This window comes from Trichogramma pretiosum, unplaced genomic scaffold (assembly GCF_000599845.2).
Source record: "Trichogramma pretiosum strain Unisexual culture from Peru unplaced genomic scaffold, Tpre_2.0 scaffold24, whole genome shotgun sequence".
NCBI lineage: Eukaryota > Metazoa > Arthropoda > Insecta > Hymenoptera > Trichogrammatidae > Trichogramma > Trichogramma pretiosum.
In genome coordinates this window covers 1,929,177-1,944,741 of record NW_019641611.1, presented here as the reverse complement: position 1 = coordinate 1,944,741, position 15,565 = coordinate 1,929,177, and the positions used below count along the sequence as shown (strand labels likewise).

The window sequence follows — 15,565 nt, the reverse complement described above, 5'->3', positions numbered from 1 at the left end:
GCTGGGAAACATCTGACCCGATTTTTATCCTTCCTCGTTTTCCCGACATCGATCTTTTTTCGAACGCGCGCACCTGGCTCCATATTCATACATTGGTGAAATGGGTGACACGTGACCATCGCATGCACCGACGACGACAGATTGAGCGGGTCACGCGCGTATGACTCTGCCCGTAACACAATGTATATCCGCAGGATCATCGTTTTCGCAATCTTGACTTTCGTCTCGAGACTTGGCTGATTGTAATTGGGACTTTTCAGGTAGAGGACAACACTTTGGACGCTTTGTCTGTATACAACCAGTAAGTAAGTAGCATCAGACAGAATTTGCATACTAGTCTTTTTTAGAATATTATTTTGGACACGTTTAAGGACCGAAAATCCTTGAAAACGAGAAAAGAAGAGAAAAAAAGCGCAATCCACTCGTGTCAAGCGCATTATTATTCAATGCTTATGTAAAGATGTCGAGATAAAGAGAAAAAAAATTCACGTTTCGAAAAGTCTGATTTTTTTCTGTTTTTTTTTTGTCTTCTCTATCCTAATCTTTGTCTTTTACATTAACAGTCGTCGAATCTCGGCATGTCCTCGTAATCGATCATTGGCCTCCGACCGTAGGCCGTGCGTGGATCGCAGCAGCGCCCGTGGTAGCCGGGTTGAAAGCAGGCGTTACAACCGCAGCCGGGTTTGCGCGGATTCACCGGGAAATCCTCGGGGGGGCAGGGCGCGTCCTCGTCCGAATCGTTTTCGCTTTTCGGCAGACAGCAGCACGCTCTCAGGGGATTCTACGGATGATGATGATTTTTGACACATTTTCAATGAGAACGAAGCAAAAAAAACAAACAGAATTTTGACACACGTATATTATTATTTTTTTTTCTTTCAACTTTTATTGCGAGGCGTGTATTCCGAGTGCCAACGCAGAGTCATAAATAGCAATACCTGTTCTGGAATGATGCAATCTTGACAAATAGGCGGCTCCTTCGTTTCGACGCACGGGCACGACTCTTCGACCGCAGGCGGCGGCGAACTGCAAACGTCGTTCTCCATCCTCTCCTGCTTTTCTTTCCCGGCTTTGCTCTCGAAGAGCTTCATGAAGAACGACTTTTCCTTGCAGGGGTTGCAACCGCCCTTACTTCTCGCCGTACTCTCGCCCCGAGTTAATTTCAGATTTCCTAGTTCGAGCTTAGGTTATTGTTGTTTTTGGCTCCAAAAAAATAAGCAAAATTACCGAAATGTTGTAGAAACGGTTGCAGGAAGCTGTTGGGCCCCTCGCTCATTGTATCGGGCTCGATGCATTTGCAAGTCCCGGGACACACGAAATTTTGATGCTTATCGACGAAAAACGCGCCTGTAATTTTTTAGGGGTTAAGGGCGAGACATGCTATGATTATAATACACTGTCGCAGTGTTTACAGCTGTCGCGCGGACTCTTTTTGCTCTACTTTGCGGTTGGTAAAAAGAGAAGAGCATCGGCTCTCGGTATAGTTGTCGATGACATCTCCATCGCGATCCGTCACTCGACGAGCAAATAGATAGCGAGCGAAAAAAAATTAAGTATATTAAAATTTCCCGAGCCGCTCGTGCGAACGAGTAAACATTGTCAACTGTCCTCGGCGCTAAAAGACCATTATTATGCCGTAGACATATATTTCACGGTTCATCGGAGTCCGATTGACCTTAAAGCCGATCGTTCGACTTTCTTTTCGCGATCGGCCCTCGCGACGCTTCAACTACTGCATCATATTCCGTCATAAAGTTCAAATGTATACGGGAGTCAAAGGAGCGATCGAGCCGCGTTACTGTACCTATGTTGCCGACACTATGGTCGCGTGATCGAAAAATATTAGGATTACGGTGCGGCGGTGGCGAGGTCGGAAGCGCGTAAAAACTCGTGCAGCGATCCGATATTTTTCACCTGCAAAGCGCACTTACGAGGCCAATAAAACAGTTTCATCCGAGCAATAACTGAAATTACGCCAAGATTTTTCTTTTCTATTCTTTTCTTTTTTCTTTTTTCATCATCGAATCGCGATCGATTTTTTTTCTCTAAACGAGCGTGAAAACGCGCGCGCTCGGTCACTAGGTCCGTCGACAGGACGCAGAAGACGGAGGCGTGGATCTCTATACATTTCCGTTACTCACACATAAACCTCGGTAGGCATCGGAAAACCATAATTATTATCCCCCTTTCGCGAGCGCGAATCCCGGAGCAACAACAATAATCCCGCGCGTCATCGAGGAAAGGGATCGTCGTGGCACTGCGCGCTTTTCTCGCTCTCTCTCTCGTCTTAGTCCAATTGTTCGAATGATCGATATCGGGGGGCCCATTGCACGAGCCGCAAAGTGCAAGAATCTGCGCGCATTTGTATCGCCGTCCTCGCTCGGCGAGCCTCGATTCGTTCAGCGCGTTTCGCGAGGCCCGCGACCAGAAGACGCTGCGTGCGAGAAAATCGACACCCGTGTGTGCGCGTCCGCGCGCGAGTGCGATTGTGTGTGTGCGCGCGCGTGCAAACTGAGACTCGAACATGTTCGGCTGCAACCTTTGAACTCGAGGATTCTGCACACGACGATGTCCCGCAAGGTGAGTTTTCGATCGTGATCCTGCTGTGGACGCGCGCGATAGTGTTTTTTCCCCCCTAAAGCCAAACGCGGGCTATCGTCTTTGTTTTTCTTGCAACGAGCGTATATACGACGTTTGGTCGAATTAATTAGCTCATTCTCATATAAACTGATTAAATACGATATATATAACTTTCAAGTAAGCAGCCTATAAAGTGTATTTTTTTCCACTTGCGTCTTTCGCGATTGCGATTATACGACTTGTTCCGTTCGCGCGCCGTATACAGACTTGCGCGCAACAAACAAGAGATCCGCCGCTCTTTATGTAATTCGCAGCAGAGATTCCCGATAATACTTTCGCAAAATCTATTGCGCTCGTCGAGTAACCGCACGTGCGTCCGTGCACGGGTATTTATTGAATAATGTGCAAAAAAGGAGAGAGAAAAAAATCGATCGATTTGGCTCGTGCTGCTGCTTTTGCCTCTGGAACTCGCTGAGCAGCGCGCGGTGAAAGGTCAAACAAACAAACGAAGGAGAAAAATCAATATTGTGTAATTGGTCTCTGTCATTGTCACGTAGCTCGGCGTAATGTAGCCCGAACGAATCGATCGTCCTTATCGCTTTTACTTGGCCAACTATATCGGTGTCAGCTGTTGCTGCGGCTGCCGATCGCCGAGAGACCACGATTACTCTTTCCTCGTGGGAATAAGTGTTTTTGCGTTTACTTATTTATTACGTTCGACCTACGGTCAATATTTGTAAAAATATCGGAGACAATCGATCTATTTAATTATGTCGCACCAAGTCTAGGTAAAAAGCAGATGGGGCGAGATTTAATTATAATTTAATTAGGCTACTACGGCATTTTTCAGCTAAGCTTGACGCTCGCAGCCTACTGCTGCCTCGCGGCCTTATCGTGGCTCTGCGAAACGAGTGCGCTGGCCGACGAGCAGCAGCCCTTCGTCGTACTGGCCAATGGAAGCGCGACAACGAGCGAGAAAAATGCAACAACGCAGCCACACGACGACGACAACGGCGACGACGAGCACGCGAGATCGGGCAAAAAACTGGCTCTCTACGTGAGGAACGGCGAGCGGATCAATCTCGGCGGCGGCGGTGTGGCCGAGCAGCTCAAGGTGCGTAAAAAATCCACCGACTGTATTATATATATTTTTACGACTTTGACACCGATATTGTCTTTTGTTGCGCGCGATATTGACCCGCGACGAGCTCGTCCAACGGAACGCGCTGCAGCAGCAGCAGTGAAACTTTACGATCGTCCCGCGCGGACTGTTTGTTTATATCTAGCGCAAACTCTTTTTTTGTTGTGCCGCATCTATAATAACGTGGGCTTTCCTGCATTAATGACTGCGACGATCGACGCAAATATAAATACGAATTGCAATGATACACAGGCAGCGACGAACTCGAGCCAGTCGACGGCTCATAATCCCGTGACTCTGGCGTCGCCGCTGGCCCTGACGAGGCCGACCCCGAGATTGTCCCCGTCGACGACGTCGACGACGCGCAGCGTAGCAGCCTCGACGCCGGCCCACAAGGATCTGCTGGCCCTGAGCACCAACAGGCCCGCCAATCACCAGCCGCCGCGGCCGCACAAGCCGGCCCAGCGCTACACGATCTACCGGCACGAGGGCACCGTCGATCCCAACACCGAGAGGCAGTCCTACTCGATCCAGGACGACTACGAGCACCAGCTGGCCCCGGACTACTTCCCGCCGAGCGCCTACGAGTACGACGAGACCTCGTACAACTCCATACCCGAGTACCCGGGCGTGAACGGGCCCGCGCCGCCGGGGCCGCCGCCCTACGAGCCCGGCATGCTCCAGTACAACGATCCGTATCGCGCCGGCGAGCTCTACACCCAGGAGCCGCCACAGATGGGAGGGCCCAGCTTCGTGCCGTCCGGCTCCCCGGGCCCGATGCCACCGCCGCCACCCTCGCCCACCCAGTCCTACGGCAACTTTCCCTCGAGTAAGTATTTCTCTAGGTTTAATTAATCGATATCGCGTAATCGCTCGTGCTTTCAAGCCATGGTCACAGTCAGATCGAAGCTGCGGCAAATCCGCCAGGGGGGCTGCGATCCGGGAGGCGGCTTCTGGGCCATCATCCTGGCGCTGGGCGCCAACATCTGGGCGCTGGTCCAGCTGATCGCCACCAGCAGCCTGCCCTTCGTCATACCGATCCTGGCCGTCAAGGTGATCCTCGTCGCGCTCACCCTCCTCAAGTTCATCAAGATCATGAAGTTCCTCGTGAAGATCTTCATCATCCTGCCGTTCTTCATTCGCGTCGTCTACCCGGCCATCACGAGCACCTTCAATCTGCAGAACTTCCTCTACCAGAAGATCCAGGACGCGATGCCGTCGTTTGGCGAGGACAACAGCCATCATCCGCATCTGCATCAGCACCCGCTGCTGCAGCATCACGCGGCCAACAACAACGACAACGACATCGAGCTCGAGGACAGCAGCAGTCGCCGCCACGATCTCAACGCCAGCGCCTTTATGCGCGACGCCGAGACCATGTGGGACCTGAGCAGGTGCCCGAGCCGAGTGGCCTGCGAGATGGGCTCGTTCCTCTCCAATTCGACGGGCGGCAATTTTCCCAAAAATCTCGCCGGTTACTTGCAGAGGAAGGCCATGAAGGCCGAGGCCAAGACTTCCAACGAGAGCCAAAACGACGACGACGACGACGACGACGAGGACGAGGGGGAGGACATAGGCTACGACGACGACGAGGGCGTAGAAAAGCAGGTCGAAAAGGAAAAGGTCTTTCGGGCCTTCGTGATTGCGCTTGGCAAGAGTTGGACGCAGCAGCAGTGCGCCTTGGCTTACGAATGCCTCGTTTTGTCCTGACTTTTTTAAAGACTTTTAGCTTCCATTCTTCTTACCTATATTTTATTTTTATAAAAGTTGAGATTCGTTCCACCACTCCAGAGTAATCATTGTCTATTTTGTATTAATAAGTGCTAGTCATATTTGAAAAAAATTATTGACCAATTAAGTTTTTTTTTCCTCGAGATTTTTATGGGTTTTATTTTTATTTTAGCTCAACTATATTTTTTTTATAAAATTTATTATTTCTACAATATTTTATGAAATGTATATATTATGATAAAACAAATAAAGACTTATACACTGATAAAGAAGAAAAAACTGGTTTAGAGAAACGCGTATATCATGAAAATGTAATTTTTTTTATTGATTTCAAAACTACGTGCTTCAATAAAGCGTATATTGTTTCACTTAAAATCTACAATGATACAGTAATTGATAAAAAAACAAATATTATTATTATTATACTTTCAATGGATTTACGACGTGTCCAGAAAATAATACAAATCTACGCTTTATATCGACTATTTGATAAACAAATGGTCTATCCACTTTGAGAGTGGGTGGCACTTCTCTCCAACTCATCACTACGCCTGAAAACAGATTAAAACCCTCATTAAGTTTGTTTTATTAAGAAAAATTTCAAATCTTATTAAATTGATGTACTCACAAGAAGCAGCACCGGCCTCCGTACCAAACTCATCGATAGCGATAAAAGCCTTTTGGACCACTTTATCGATCAACAAACCGGGAACGTCGCTGATTTTTTCAAAGTTTGCATCTTCAGTGAATGCTAATTTAACGCCCATCTAAAAACAAGAATAAAGTTTACATAATTATAGAATTGTAAAAAAGTCATCATTTCATTCATACATAATTTAAAAAACTTACCTTATCAAGATGGGGCTGCATATCAATGGTCGTTTCAATCTTGAATTTTGGCAGGAAGAGCTTTACTTCGCACTCGTTTCGCCGGAATTCACCGGCGTAATCGATATCGAATTTTTCTAAATTAGCTTCCACGTCCTTAAGACCATCGATGTCGTTGGGCACGATGATAACCATCATCAAGTCTTCGTTGGTATACTGCAGCCCAATGACTTTGGCGTTGAGTTCTGGCATAGGTTTATAGAAGAATTCTTGCTCCGTCGTCATCGTTGGCACGTAAATATGCTTATTTTTATTCAAGTGAAATCTTCTATCTTTTGTGTCTTTCACTTTGAAAAGATTTTTCCATTGGGCTTTCAAATATATCGCACTCAAAAGTACAATACCAGTATTGTCAGAAAAATCAGCTGCAATAAAGAAACTTTTTTGAGTGACTTAAAAATGATATTTGAAAAATCGAAACATCAATATACGTACCGGCAGCAACAAGATTTTTTATCTTTCCGTCAGTCTGCTCTTGGCACCACTTATTAATTTTTCCTGCTGATTCATCGCTCAGACCAAAATTCATCGGCTCGCTCTCAGAATGGAAACAATCTTTCGTGAGTTTTTGAAAATCTTTTTCAATGTTTCCCAAATGATTGACATAAATTTTATTCGCTACTTTGAGCGTAACTTTTGGCAAATTCTGTAAAAATTAGTACTTCAGTTATAACAGTAGTTGCGTTGAAAATGATGTTTTAAGTAATAATCTAAAATATTTTTTAATTTAGGTACTTCTTAATGCATCAAGTAGCACTTGTATTGATTTTATAAGTCACCTGAAATTTTCATTTTCATTTTTGTAAAATTTCCTTCGAAAAACAGTGCGTATATAATCAAGTCACGATCCAACTCTTGGAGTTTAAGAAGTAGCTTGGATGCTTGCAGTAACATACAAATGAATTCTTTCCGTGTCTTTTTCGCTATTTTGACACATTACTCAAATCTGATCGACGATGTCATGGAAAAAAAATTTTATTAATTTTACAAATACCTTTCCCAGTATTACTTACACCCTCAATTTTCAAATATTTTGAACATAAATTATAATTTTTACAGTATAGTTACGGACTTTTTTTAAATTACATCTTAAAAATAATAAATTGTAAGTATAAATTTCATTTCTGATACTTACATTGATATATCCTATAAATGCCTTATAACCTTCCTGTAATACACTTTGATCCTCAGGTAACTGTAGGACTTGACGCAGTTCCTCGTGAGTCGAATCCTCGGCTCCACAAGTAACCATCGACAGTACTACATGAGCACTGAGCGGTGAGCTGACGAGATTTTCCTCGAACGCATTGGCTAAATTCTATATTAATAAAAAACAAAAAAAAATAAACATACAATTTCCAGTTTTTAAAGACTGATCAAAAGGATGAAAAAAATCTTACCTTGTGAAAATTATTAGTAAAGCCATCCAAACTTTTGGTAATGGGTAAAAATACTTTATCGTCGACGTTAGCCATCGTGATCACACCTTATTCTTGTGAGAAGTTCAACTGTCGGTGGTCTACTGAGCGCAAAACTGGCAGGGACTCGTTGTTTCAATATTACAAAGAGCGAGTCATGATGCTATATATAGGAAAAAAATGAGATAATATCCATATCTACTGTACCGGTACAATCGTGTTTCAATTGATAAGCATTTCGATTCCAGGAAGTGATAGTAAAAATAATGCAACATATTGAGTGGTGTGGTTTAGCGAAAAAAATCAGATAATATTTGCATTCGATGAAATGAATCTTGAACAATCTGTTCTATATTCATTGTATCATAATAAACCTAATCATCATAAAAAAAACAAAACCAGCAGCATATTTTCGATGGTGATTCCTTTGGATGCCAATAGTTAGGTTCGGTTAAATATGTTAAAACTCACGATTTCCAAATTAGCATAGTAATTCTTTGTTTTTTGTCCAACTGCAGTTTAAAGTAGTATTTTCAGATCAGTAAAATTCACAAAAATTTTTATTTCTGATGAAAAAAAACACGAAACAAAATTTCACAAAACACCAAGGAAAATAAAAATGGAAACACACAAACTTATCGAAAAATTAAATAATCACCAACACCGGATTACAATACCCATGAACTCATACAAAACGAAAAAGCTATGCTATCTATCTGACATCCAGATTTCAAAAAACGATAATAATTCGAGTCGTGGAGTAATCGAAAATCGAAATAAACCATTGACGAGTCATTTCGATCTTCAGCTATTCGCTCTGATCACGTCTCAATCTAAACGAGTCCTATGTGTGAGAGGGTGTTCTCCAATGTTAAAAATTGCCTATATTAAAAATATACGATGAAAAAATTGCAAATTTACCATAAAAAAAGCCGATTTTTGGGGTCGAATTTTTTTTTCAATTAAATTTTTAAGTCCCTTATCATTTTTGATGGGATTACTATATTTGACGTATTCCACGTTCGACCAGAATTTTTAATCGATTTTTTTAATGTATCGCAACTTTTCTAACTCGCCGTTGCCGGCGATTCCCAATTCATTTGTGAAGTAAAATAGTCAGCGGCCACGGCACTGACTGACAAAAATTTTAACTAACAGAAAAGTATTTATGAAAAATTAAATCAATTATTTTATTTATAGGTCAATAAATCTAAAATATTGAGTTAGCTATATTTCAATCGAATTGCAAGTTTACCATAGAAAACCATAGATAAAGTCATGGGAAATCGTGAAATAATAACTTTCGGTTCGATTATTTTATCATTGCCGATAAAATAATTATTTAAAACAATAATAATTGTTTTAAAATATGAGAATTTTGTTAAGAAATAAATATGCGCGATTACAGAGAAAAAGCCTCGAAGACATAAAAAACTCTGTTTATTGATTGTTAAGCTATAAAATGAGCAAGAATGTTAAAACCCGCAAATAACTATACGTACTTGCTGGAGTTTCATTCTTTCTCTTATGAGAAATCCTATTGTATGTCCCCGTATGAAAGAAAAAGCAATCTCGATCTAGTGTATCCGAAATAAGCAATATATTTAAAAAAGTTGCATCAAATGTGCACAAAAATGCATCTAGTGAACACAAATGATCCAATTGAATTTTATTCACTTTTTAATAAAAAAAAATTTAAAAAACTTCAAAATTATATATGAAAATTTTTCGGACATGAGATCTCAAATAATAATTCAACTTATTCGTGTTCAGTGTATTCATTTATCGTAGCGACTCCGAAACGCATATTGATCTCGAGCGGAGACTCGGAGTCTTGACATGTGTGCGATTGCACGCGCTGCCTTCGGCCGCACAGAACCAAATACTCGGGTTTATCCATCTCGGCTTTCTCGCAATGGTCATTACCCACCGAGCCCTTAGACTTTCTTTTTGAAAAACCAAGATACGTAATACATTATTTCATGGAATCAACCGAGTAGGGTCTCTTATTAATTCAAAAACTTTTGAATCTTCATTCTTTCAAAAGCAAAAGTATCCTTCTGTAAAGCTCATGGAGGAAGGTTAAAAAAATACAAGTATTCGAAAAGTTTATCTTTTCTAAAATGAATTATTCTTTATTTGAAATGAGTATAAAAGTTTCAATTTACAAAAATATATAATTATATGAATTGAAAATACAACAAACATGTTATTTTGTGTATAACGGGTTGTTTACGCGTCCAGAAAACATAACTTTTTTTTTGTACAAGACTTGATAAAAAAAAGGTTTATTAGCGATGACTCTTTCAGGAAGCTTGAGGGCAATACATTTTGTCATGAAGTGTACTGCTGCAAATTACAAAAATTTTGATCCATTTTATTATTTATTCATTTTGTTGCTGACTATCTGAAATTGTTGGATTGATGATTCGGCCAGAGAAGAGATGCGTATTTTTATGAATTAATATGAAGTAGAAAGGTCGATTGATAAGTAGTTGAATTGGTGGCTCTGGTAAACTGCAGCCCAATCCCATAAAAACAGCTATGAAAAACCATAAAAATATTAACTCTATTTATAGGTTCTGAGAAAAATAACAATTTTTGATATGAATAAGAGCATGCAAGCAACTATATCGATAAAAAATTATGTTTGAAGTACGAACATTTTATTGAGGGTAAATTATGAAGTAAAAGATTAATATTTTCTATCATAACGTTTATTGAATGATAACATGAAAATAACAAAATCTGTTTGTAAAAATACTAGAATATAAAGAGTCTAATTTCGAAGCGGGTCCACAACATGTCCCGAGAACAAAGTATCGTTGTTATACATGACTTTATAAATGAAAGGTTTATCTACAAATAATTCGACTGCAGGTGGTGGCATGCAACGGGCCTTGATTATGACAGCTGCGAAATAAATTTGATAAAATATAATTGATATCAATGAAGTGCCAAGGATCAATAAAAAAATAAGGTTGCTTTTCGTAATAAGCTTTATTCAACGTGTACTAATATGCAAGTAAATTTGACCCAAAAACGACTAGAATAATGAAAATCTAATTTTCTAACGGATTCACAACATGCCCAGAAAACAAAGTTTGATTTTTGTGCATAATTTTGTAGACAAAGGGTCGATCAACGAGGAGCTCAACAGCCGGTGGAGGCATGCAGCAGAGCGCCATTACTATAGCTGTGAAATTATTTACAAAGAAATTAATTTTTCTAATCAAAGGTAAAGAAAATAAGTAAGGAAATAAGAATGAAATCTCTTTGTTATAAGATTTATTAAAATTTTATACAAGCGAAGAAAATTTATTGACCTACACCAAATATTATTGGAAATAATTTAATAATAATCTAATAATCTAATTATCTAACGGATTCAAAACGTGACCCGAAAATAAAGTTTGATTTTTGTGTATGATATTGTAGACAAAAGGTCTATCAACGAGCAGTTCAACAGCCGGTGGAGGCATGCAATAAGCCATTATCGTGACAGCTGTGAAATCAATTATAAACAAATTAATAACCGATAATAGATAGAAAAAGAAGGATTTATTTTTAAGCATTTATTGAACTATTACACAAGTGAAGCAGATCTATTAACCGATACAAATTCTGAATGAACATAACTCAATTTTTCAACGGATTCACAACGTGACCCGAAAACAAAGCTTGATTTTTGTAAAAAATTTTGTAGACGAATGGTCTATCAGCAATAATTTCTTCAGACATATCTAATAAATCGCACGTCATTATGAGACCTAAATTGAACAGATATTTTTATTTAATATAATAAAATTATCGTTTTTCAATTAATAGTATTAACAAAAATAATATTCGGTGGGGCTTTAAATGTGAAATAATCAATGAAAGCTTGGGCATCGGTAGTAGGAATGAAAAAAATTGATTTCGTTAACGCAAGAAATTTTTATATTTTTTCCAGTTTATAAAAGTTATGAGATTTTTACAATCCTTGTCAAAATATTAATAAAATCTGCATTTAGATCGTGCACACAATAAAATTTTAAATATACAAACAAAAATAATGTTTGACAAAAAATAATCAGTCTTTACTCGTAAATAATACTCTTATAGTTTAACAACGTGTCCAGAGAATAGAACAGAATCTCTGTAAATCAATTGATATACGAAAGGTTTGTCAACTTTCAACTTGATACAAGGCGGAGGCAAGGACCTAAACGATACTTGGACACCTATTTGCGAAAAAATATTTGTTATCTCACAAGCATGCAAAAATTGATTGTAAAGATAGGATAAGACTCAAGCAATGACAAATGCGAGAAGATAATGCGATATGGATGATTCATCGAGAATAGCGAACAAATAAGAAGAGTAAGTAATATCGTCAATTATTTACCTGTAGCAGCAGCGGCCTCGCTGCCTTCTTCGTTGACTTCGATAAATGCTTTCTGGACAACTTTACTGATACGCAAGCTTGGAATATCGGCCATTTTTTTCAGATTTGCGTCCTCGGTGAATACCAATTTCATTCCCAACTAAAATAATTTTGCAATGAGCATAAAAAACTGTTGGTATCAAGTTTATAAATAAATTAACATTACCTCTTGAAGGTGAGGAATCAAATCAAGTGTGGTTTCGATCTTGAACTTTGGAAGATAGAGCTCAACCTCGCGTTTCGAAAAAGCCATATGCTTAACGTCAACGTTGATTTTTTCCAGATTAGCTTCGATGTGCTTCAGACCATCGACTTCATCGGGTACAACGACTACCAACATCAGATCTTGGTTGCTGTATGGCAACCCGACGAGCTGAGCATTGAGTTCCGGTAAACGCTGATACAAAAACTTTTTTTTAATGTACATCATTGGAGCTTTGACGGAACTGCTTTTACTCAAATGGAACGTTTTCTTCGTCGTGTCTTTTTCATCGAACTTGTGCAGCCACTGGCCTTTGAAGTAAAGGGCATTGACAAGAACCATCAGCGTGTTACTGTTGAGATCATCTAGAAAAATTTAGTTTAATAGTTTAGTTCAATTTTTAATATCGGCTCGATTCGAATTTTATGAGTAAAATAAGAGCATACCTGACTTGATGAGGTCTTTAATTTTTTCATTAGTTTGATCCTCGACCCATTTATTAATTTGTTGTGCAGACGTCTGGCCATCATCGAAATTCGCCATTTCACTCGACGAATGATAATGCTCACTTACGATTTTTTTAAATTCATCTTCAACCGCATGTGAGTACTGATGCGACAAGTAGATTTTATTGACCATTTTAAGTTCGACATCTTTCACGTTCTGAAAAAGTAAAAAAAATTGTTTTCTATTATCGAAAAAACAACGGCATTATTACCATTATCGGGGTAATATTTTAAAATACTTAATTGTTGCAATGTAAAATAGCATTGAAATACCTTTAATGTGACAGTTGATTTAGAGGGAAAAAAAACAAACAGATAGCAATTATGAACAATCTACAGGTATATTTTTCAGCCGTCAATTGTTAAATAATGTCAAATGATAAAGTAACTCCTACTTGTGAATCATGTTTTATTTTCAGATGTTCCCAGTTATGAAAAAATGATTATTTTTCGTAAGTCTTATAAAAATAAACATCGAAGAGAAAAAACAATAAATGAATAAAAAAACTCACGTTGACAGCTTTGATGAAATGGGAAAAACCCTCGTGTATGGTCGATCGGTCCTCGGGAAGTCGAAGGGACTTGTGCATCTCTTCGTATGTCAAATCCTGGGCGCCACAAGCGGCCATCGCCAGTACAACTTGGGCACTAAGTGCAGAGCTCACGAAGTTGCTCTCAGACTTGCTGGCCACCGTCTTCATGGAATAAAAATGCATAAATCACATACATCATCATAAGGGACATTGCATGAAAATAGAAATTTGAATTAAAAGCCAAAATGCCATACCTTGTGGAAATCGACATGGAAATCCTTCAAGCTCTGGCTGATCGAAGCCATAGCGTCCAATTCCGACATCGTGTCTATTAAGTTGACTTTTTAAATTAAAAAAAAAACTCGAACTGCTGTATGTAGGTGCAGAGACGGTATGCGGTGTGTTCGCTACGAAGGCATGCAGACTACTGTCGTGTTTTGCTCGGCGAAGTGCGATCATATATGCTCGTTTTGCGGAGCGAAGATGTAACTTCGCGCAGGTGCTGTGCGTGTGGATATGTGTTTGTGTGCGGGGCGTTCCCCATACTGCGATATTGCGGGATACTCGGCATGACTCATGCACAAGCGGGGCCGGGCCGGCTATGCGCGTCCGAGTGTCTACGTGCCTCGAGCGCATTATTACATTGCAGCACTGTGGATCATTGCATACGCGTGTAGATTGTGGAAAACGTGATAATAACGACCGACGACAGAGTAATCGATATTTTTACTTCGCGCGGATGTTTGAGCTATTTTCGCGCACTTGGCCATGCCCGTCGTATAGACACCCGGCTGCCTTTAACATTTGTCGGTAATTAAACACGTGTGTACAATTTTTTTGCCATTTATCGCAAAAATGAATTGCTCAGTAATTCGCGATAATGTTTCGTAGAAGACGTATACGTGCCGGTATCAATCAAAGTCGCGGGCAGGTGTGTACAAGTCGAAAACAAGCACGTCGCGATTGACTTTTAACTGACTCACGAATTAGACGCGCCGCGCTTAAATTTTAAGCCGATGATGTTATTGGATATCAATCGCGGCTTGAATTAAAAATAAATACAAATGTCTTATCTATTTACAGTTTTGATCGACCATAAAAATGTAATAATATTCACGTTGGCGTTGACGTGGGCTTTTAATCGTTTTAAATCGAAAACAGTCTAAACGAAATGTAATCTTCATCGATCGGCATGGAAACACGCCAGGCGATTATGTATATAGCGCGAACATGAGAGCTTTTTTGAAGTGCGCGACGATGATCGATTGCTGTCTTGTTTATTTGTCAAGACGACCCAAAACATTGAGAATCGACAGAGAATTTTAAAATAGTTAAAACCAACAGGTGGAAGGTGAAATATTCACGAAGTAGGTTGACCAATTAAATGCCCGCGTGTTACAGCTGATACTAGCAGACAACTTTTCTAACCTGAACTCGCGTGATGTTTATAGTCCATTGCTTTACACTTGTGTTCGCTAAAACTTTCTTTTATAAAAGCCTTTTATTGTAGTGATCGAATTATTGTAGTTTTTTATTGTTATAAAAAATGGAACTCGAAAGGTACACTCAAACTTTGGACGAGTTAACTGGAAAACAAATTACCATTTATCTTTATGAAAACGTTCAGGACATCGAGAATGTACACGCCAAAGTTGTAAACAAAGAATTGCCTTGCTGCATCATTAAAGCAAATGTCATCGTTGATCCTTTTCAACTAGTTATTGCAGCTAATAAAGCCGCTTTGAATGAAAAGTATGGTCAGATGGTCACAAGAAGTATTTTCACAGAGGTTATATACTCTTTGTCGATATCAAAAAACATCTCACAAGCTTTGAAAGATTTTGGCATTTCGAGTGACCACAAGACAAACAATTATCTAGTTGTGTTGGTTCACAGAGCAGAGGATCTTGAAGAATTAAATAAGCTAGTTGTCAATTGTATCAAAGGTGAAAGAAAGCCAATATCACAACTTTCTGAACTTGCTAATTTGAAGTTGATAAAAAAATTGTATAAAGTTGATGATAGAGAGTTGAAAGTGTCTAATTTAATTGATTCAATTGTGAGCAAAATAAGTGAAAAAAAATAGGATGAGATTGTCAAAAAGTAGAGTTATTTTTTAAATAAAACAATTATAAATTTG

At 39.6% G+C, this 15,565-nt stretch overlaps 4 protein-coding genes across 9 annotated transcripts; 2 read left to right on the top strand and 2 right to left on the bottom strand.

Moving 5' to 3' along the window:
• The first annotated feature begins 2,568 nt into the window (after positions 1 to 2,568).
• Positions 2,569 to 5,590, top strand: LOC106648170. Its single transcript, XM_023458641.1, has 5 exons — positions 2,569 to 2,580; positions 3,209 to 3,368; positions 3,411 to 3,694; positions 3,974 to 4,550; positions 4,608 to 5,590. Exons 1-5 carry the CDS (start codon positions 2,569 to 2,571, stop codon positions 5,429 to 5,431), a joined length of 1,857 nt encoding a protein of 618 aa, XP_023314409.1. The 3' UTR covers positions 5,432 to 5,590.
• Positions 5,591 to 5,749: 159 nt separating this feature from the next.
• Positions 5,750 to 7,873, bottom strand: LOC106648327 (alaserpin-like). The gene is made up of 6 exons (XM_014365114.2): positions 7,741 to 7,873; positions 7,476 to 7,658; positions 6,776 to 6,986; positions 6,302 to 6,705; positions 6,081 to 6,219; positions 5,750 to 6,003 (listed from the first exon to the last, which is right to left on the bottom strand). Exons 1-6 carry the CDS (start codon positions 7,813 to 7,815, stop codon positions 5,873 to 5,875), a joined length of 1,143 nt encoding a protein of 380 aa, XP_014220600.1. The 5' UTR covers positions 7,816 to 7,873; the 3' UTR covers positions 5,750 to 5,872.
• Positions 7,874 to 9,891: 2,018 nt separating this feature from the next.
• Positions 9,892 to 13,858, bottom strand: LOC106648329 (antichymotrypsin-2-like). Of its 6 annotated transcripts, none has more exons than XM_023458655.1 (6): positions 13,680 to 13,858; positions 13,405 to 13,587; positions 12,833 to 13,049; positions 12,351 to 12,751; positions 12,146 to 12,284; positions 9,892 to 10,107 (listed from the first exon to the last, which is right to left on the bottom strand). In XM_023458655.1, the coding sequence occupies exons 1-6, from the start codon at positions 13,746 to 13,748 to the stop codon at positions 9,968 to 9,970; spliced, it is 1,149 nt and encodes a 382-aa protein (XP_023314423.1). In that variant the 5' UTR covers positions 13,749 to 13,858; the 3' UTR covers positions 9,892 to 9,967. The 6 variants fall into 6 exon arrangements, with proteins under 6 accessions (XP_023314423.1, XP_023314422.1, XP_023314424.1 ...); XM_023458654.1 differs by having other exon boundaries at positions 10,015 to 10,300; positions 13,680 to 13,857; XM_023458656.1 differs by lacking the exon at positions 9,892 to 10,107 and adding an exon at positions 10,321 to 10,671.
• A 42-nt stretch (positions 13,859 to 13,900) lies between these two features.
• LOC106648292 (EKC/KEOPS complex subunit Tprkb-like) lies at positions 13,901 to 15,563 on the top strand. The gene has a single exon (XM_014365060.2). The coding sequence runs from the start codon at positions 14,972 to 14,974 to the stop codon at positions 15,509 to 15,511; it is 540 nt and encodes a 179-aa protein (XP_014220546.1). The 5' UTR covers positions 13,901 to 14,971; the 3' UTR covers positions 15,512 to 15,563.
• The last annotated feature ends 2 nt before the right edge of the window (positions 15,564 to 15,565 follow it).